We start from the raw sequence: 5,300 nt of genomic DNA, 5'->3' as shown, positions 1-5,300 counted from the left end.
ATTATATAATTTACTAAAATATTTAATGAAGTTTACTCACTTTGAACAATCACAAATTTTAAGACCCAAATTTTGTATACAATATATTATATATGAGATATTATATAAATATAATATTTCATGTATTATATATGATTTTTTTCAAAAAAGAAAAGAAAAAAGTACTTAAACTAAAAGGGCTTTCCTAGATAACATGGGCTGAATTTTGTATAATGGATTACATGGTCGAGGCCCTTAGTTAATCCAAACCGGGTTTAACCCGTATTTATAATCCGAAATATTGGGAAATCGGGCCACCAAAACCGAATCTCCAGAGTCAGCCAGTCTTGGTCACCATGGAAATATAGCAAAAGTCCCTCAGTTCAGTGCCAGAGGAAAAGTACGAAGAAAATGGATTCTGGGTTTCTCATATTGCTTCTGTTTTTCAATCTTCTCCTCTCCTTTTCATTTGGTAAGCTTTCTCTCTCTTTGTTTAGGACTCTACCTTGTAAAGATTTGCAGTTCTCTCTTTTTTTTTTTTTTTTTTTTTGATGGGAAGATTTGCAGTTTTCTGATTCTTGATAAACCATTTTCTTTAATTTCCATTTGGGTATTAAAACTTACATTTATAGGAGCATCAATATCTAAAAAGTTATCCCTGTTTGTTGTTGTTGTTGTTGTTGTGGGGTTTAATGTTTTATGGATTTGGGTAAGTTTTAATTTTTTTTATTCTCTGATGGGTATTGAAAATTAGGGATGGTTAGTTTAGAATATGTTGTCATTTTTGGTGTAAATTTACTTTACTAATGGTTGGTAGTGGAGAGAATTTTAGGAAGAAAAGAAAAGAATTGGCATAAATAGTAAAATGTTGTGTTTTTATGTTGTATTAGCTAAGGCTAGTTATTGTGTAATTAGGGTCAGTTGAGGATTATGTTCTGTTTGGTGATAAATTAGGAAGAATTTGAGGGTCACAATTGGGGTCTATAAAATAGTGTTGGTTGAGGAATAAAATTGTAACGAGATGGAAACCGTTTTTGTGGCATTATGCTTTCAAAGAAAGCATATTTTCCCGTATATTAGTTAGAATCTTGCAGATGTTGCTTTTTAGTTGTAGCCTTGTAGGATATGTTTTCAGAAAATTCACTATATCGGATAGAGGTGGTAATTTGTTATGTGAATGTTTGCTGAGGTTGTAATTTTGTTTCAAGTTCTGGATTCATGTTTCAGTTTCATGTTGTTTTAGCAACACCGGTTGCTGTTGTGAATGATTATTTTTCTTTTTGGATTCATTTCCTTAGGTAAAGAAATCTAGACAAGTTTAGATGTCAAAAGCTTGTTTTTTGTGGCAACTGCTAAAGCAAGTGTGTTTGTGTGTGCATATATAGTTTTACTTTTTAGATTCCTTTGTCTTGCTTTACAAAACTTCAACCTTCTTTCTTCAATCTTTATGTGGCACATGCGTGCCAGTGAGCAAACAGATAAACACACACACAGGCTTGCTTCCACCAAGTTGGGATCACACCTCTTTTTCTTGTCCACATAACCTTATGATAGGTGCAATCTATCTAGCAACTAGTGGGAGCAACTTTGTCTTCTGCTCTGTTTGTGGAAATTGACTGTGGGCTTAAGTGGCATTAGGTTAACAACCCTTGAAGAGGCACACTTGTGGTTAAAGCTGACATAAATGGCATGTCTATGGTGTTGCTAGTTGGGACATTGTTTGCGTGGTCTTGTATTTGGGGTTTTATGCAATGTATTTCCGTATTTGATTTCCTGCAATCTGTTTCTGTTTCTCTGTGATTTTGTTTTCAAGTACAATCTGTTCATCATTGTGAACATGATGTACTTTTTTATTAATGAAAATATCTATTAACTTAAAAAAAAAAAAAAAAAAAGCAGTATGTCTATGGTGATCAGTTTGACTTCACTGCAGGCCTACAAATTGGCCTAGATATGTGTGTTGGGCTGCCCTTTTAGTATTATAGGTTTCTCTTAAATGAGCAGCAATGGAAGTGGCCTTGACCTTTCATCTCTTAGTTTTTCTACTTTATCTTGTATTCTGTTGGTGTGGGTGTAATAATTTTTTGCAGATAAGCATGGGATCTGAGTGCTGCTGGGGTCAAACTTTGGATTTAATTTATTATTTATTCTTGAAGTATTAGTTATTGACCTAATCACTCTGGTGAAATGGGGTCTATAACTTTAGGGAATTCATCTTAAATGATTTTGAGTTAGAGCTTCTGTTAGACAGACTAACTTTTGTCCTTTTGAAGTTAAAGTTTTTTAATAATATTTATACAAAAAAAAAAAAGGAAAGAAAGAAGTTGAAGTTTTTTAATTCTGAAAAAAACCAAAATGTAATTAAATTATTGAAAATTCATTAATTCTATTTCATCGTAGGTAAACCTGATGGAGTGTGCGTCTCCCAAGGTGGTCGCTTTCCACGTTTCTCATCTGAAGGAAAACCTCCCAAAAAGGTAAGTAAGGGAACAAAAGATTTGACCCTTTGTAGGGTGTTTCGCAAAAAGACTTGCTGTGATGTAGCCCAGACACATCCTGCGCTTCTATCAGTTAGGAGGCTGGCTTCAACAGGAGAAGCCAGCCAAGATTGCTTGGACTTATGGGAATTATTGGAATGTTCGATCTGTGATCCACGTGTTGGTGTTCAGCCTGGACCTCCTCTGATATGTGGCTCTTTTTGTGACAAAGTCTATAAGGCTTGCTCTAATGCTTACTTCTCCGTGGATGCAAAGACACAGGTGTGCGGATAACTCTTTCACTTCTACACTGAAAATATATCAAAAGATCAGGATTAAAGGTTCAATTGGACTGTTACTTATCAAAAAAAGTTTCTGGATGGTATGAGATTGTGCTTGATTTGTCCACCTAAAACTAGAAGATCTTCTCACTTCTATATAGCAATCTGATAAACTTACAGTCCACATTTTAAAGTTTTGGACTTCTGTTTGAACTGAGACTTGTTTAGGCGCCAAGAATGCTTAATGTGATTATGCTACCTATATCCGACAGGAGTTGAGGGCTCCTGGCTTGGGTATATTAAGCTATTGTGCTTTGCCATCCCCTTTTAATGTTCCAGGGGTACGGGGAATTTTTTTTTGTAACATAAAAATTTGCATTTAAATTTTATTACTTGTGAATGCGTGAACAAAAGCATGTCCTGATAAAGTTTTACCTGCCAGGTTCTAGCACCATGTGGTGTAAATGACTTTGTCTGTGGTAGGGCTTTGGAATGGGTATCAAATGGCACAGCACTATGCCATGCTGCAGGTTTTGCTGTTAACCCATCTGACAAAATGTACACTGGAACGGAAGAATCATCTTGCTATGGTGGTAAAGCCAGTCTAGATTCTGTTGCTGACTCATGGAGGGCTTCACATTCTGAGGTGCCCCATAAAGCTCAGACTTTGGGGGTATTCGAAGATTTCCTGCAATGGATGAGAGAAATGCCATTTAATGAAAGAGTTTCTTGGGCAGTGGGAGGGATGGTTCTTACAGCAGGATTATTGTATATAAGGTCAGAGCACTCTCTTTCTCATCTGAGATAAGTTTTTTATTACAATATTCTTTAGAATGTGCTGAGTGTTTTTTATAGGTAGAATGTGCTGAATTTTTTGAGGTTGCTGGTTTCTTCCCCAAGCTTTTTATATCACTTTTTGTTAATTATGGTAACTCCTCTTCATTTCTTGTTCTTTTACCTACGCCCCTTTTTTTTATTAAAAAGTTGCAGTGAAGGATGAAGCCAGTCAGCTCTAGTTTGAATGGCTTCTCCTCCCCTAGAATGTAAGAGCAGCGTGGAGGGTGAAGTTGGGTTCAAGACCATTACCAGTAATAATAGAAAAAATTGCACTTTTAAAAAGTAACAGGAAAAAGATTGCAGTGAAGGGATGACGCTAAGATCAATAGTTGGTTTTGTTTGTTTGTTGTTTTCCTTCTAATATTTTATGCTTTGAGATGGCATTAAACTGTAATGTATAGTACATAAAATAGCGAATTTTTTTCCCCAATAAGAAATAGCGAATTTGTTCATATCATCCCTTCAATAAGAAATTGTGATAAGGGCTTATCAATAGCACTTCACTGTTGTTAGAAGAGCAATGATCTTTTACTTATTACTGTTAATGATCATGCAGCAAAAGGAAGAGCCATAGCCAGCGCCAGAAGCTTGCGGCTATTCAACGCACTGCAAGGAAACTAGAAGGCAAGATCAATGACCAGAAATTGTCTAGTAACCATGGAAGTAGGAAAGGAAAGTAGAAGATGACTCTTTTTGTATGTGAACATAAATAGTTTTTGGACAAATAACATGTGACTCTTCATCTTTTTTTTTTCAACTTATAATGTTATAAGTGAATATTTTTTGTTATTTTTATTTGCTCTTCTGAAAGGTAGATTATGCCTTGGTTTTGAAGATTGATTTACTTTAGATGTTTAACATCCTTGGCTCTTGTTTAGAAAATGATTTTTTGGTTATCCCTCTTACTCTTCCTTCCATAATATCACGGAAAGACAAAATAATGGGAAAGACGTGGAATGACATTGGAGGAAATGGGTCATTCTGTTCCATTCCTATATATGTGTTCACTGTTCAGTTCAATTTGTGTGAAGCACATCATTTTCTTAATTATTTGAGGGGAAATTATGCTTTGCTTCTATTTTATATGAATATAAATAAAAGGTCAAGTAAATAAATTAATTAATTAAAGGTCAAGAATATAATAAGAGTAAAATTATATGTTTATTTCATTTGTATGCCTTTATTTATAAACCTCTAAAGACAGACATTGGAAGGATAAGATCCTAAAGCTATTCTATTTCTTTATTATTTTCCCAATCCTTTCTTTTATTAACTTGCATAGTACCATACATAGTGTTAGTTTCTATTGGGGCAGAAGCCACCTGTTGTTATTCCGAGGGTTGTATTAAGAATCATTTGAGGAATTCTGGTATAGCCCAATAGAATTTACCCTATCTTCATCTAATGGCATCTCGTCAGTTGATGCAAAAAAATTTTCATTTTGCACATCTAAAACCTACTTTTTCTATTTTACACTCAAATTTTTACAAAATACCCACATCAGTTAGTCTATTATACACATTTATTCAAATAAAATATTTATTTCTTTAACACTGTTATCTCTCTCACAGACCCAATACAACCCACACAGCCACCATCATCAGCCACCATCTCTCTCAAGATTGACGCCTCCGGCCTCCCATTGTGCAACAAGATCGACACCAGCATCCAAAAAAAAAAAAAAAAAAACTAGTAAAAAAACAAACCCACCGACCCACACCCACAA

The 5,300-nt window shown here is 34.8% G+C and overlaps 1 protein-coding gene across 2 annotated transcripts; it reads left to right on the top strand.

Annotated features, from left to right (window-relative positions):
• Nucleotides 1-283: 283 nt before the first annotated feature.
• LOC126716921 (uncharacterized) lies at nucleotides 284-4,408 on the top strand. Of its 2 annotated transcripts, XR_007652338.1 has the most exons (5): nucleotides 284-451; nucleotides 2,380-2,738; nucleotides 3,180-3,514; nucleotides 3,593-3,665; nucleotides 4,131-4,408. XR_007652338.1 is itself a non-coding variant. In XM_050417970.1 (4 exons), exons 1-4 carry the CDS (start codon nucleotides 391-393, stop codon nucleotides 4,252-4,254), a joined length of 879 nt encoding a protein of 292 aa, XP_050273927.1. In that variant the 5' UTR covers nucleotides 284-390; the 3' UTR covers nucleotides 4,255-4,408. The 2 variants fall into 2 exon arrangements, 1 of the variants encoding a protein (XP_050273927.1); XM_050417970.1 differs by lacking the exon at nucleotides 3,593-3,665.
• The last annotated feature ends 892 nt before the right edge of the window (nucleotides 4,409-5,300 follow it).

The sequence above is a fragment of the Quercus robur genome, chromosome 3 (assembly GCF_932294415.1).
Source record: "Quercus robur chromosome 3, dhQueRobu3.1, whole genome shotgun sequence".
Taxonomy (NCBI): domain Eukaryota; kingdom Viridiplantae; phylum Streptophyta; class Magnoliopsida; order Fagales; family Fagaceae; genus Quercus; species Quercus robur.
The sequence above is the reverse complement of the archived record's forward strand: the minus strand, read 5'-3'. Positions and strand labels throughout refer to the sequence as shown.

Bases quoted from the DNA above. Each gene is read 5' to 3' on its own strand.
- LOC126716921 (XM_050417970.1), top strand. From the start codon at position 391: ATGGATTCTGGGTTTCTCATATTGCTTCTGTTTTTCAATCTTCTCCTC. The intron at 452-2,379 runs GTAAGCTTTCTC...ATTTCATCGTAG, and splicing joins TCTCCTCTCCTTTTCATTTG to GTAAACCTGATGGAGTGTGC. The intron at 2,739-3,179 runs GTGTGCGGATAA...TTTACCTGCCAG, and splicing joins CCGTGGATGCAAAGACACAG to GTTCTAGCACCATGTGGTGT.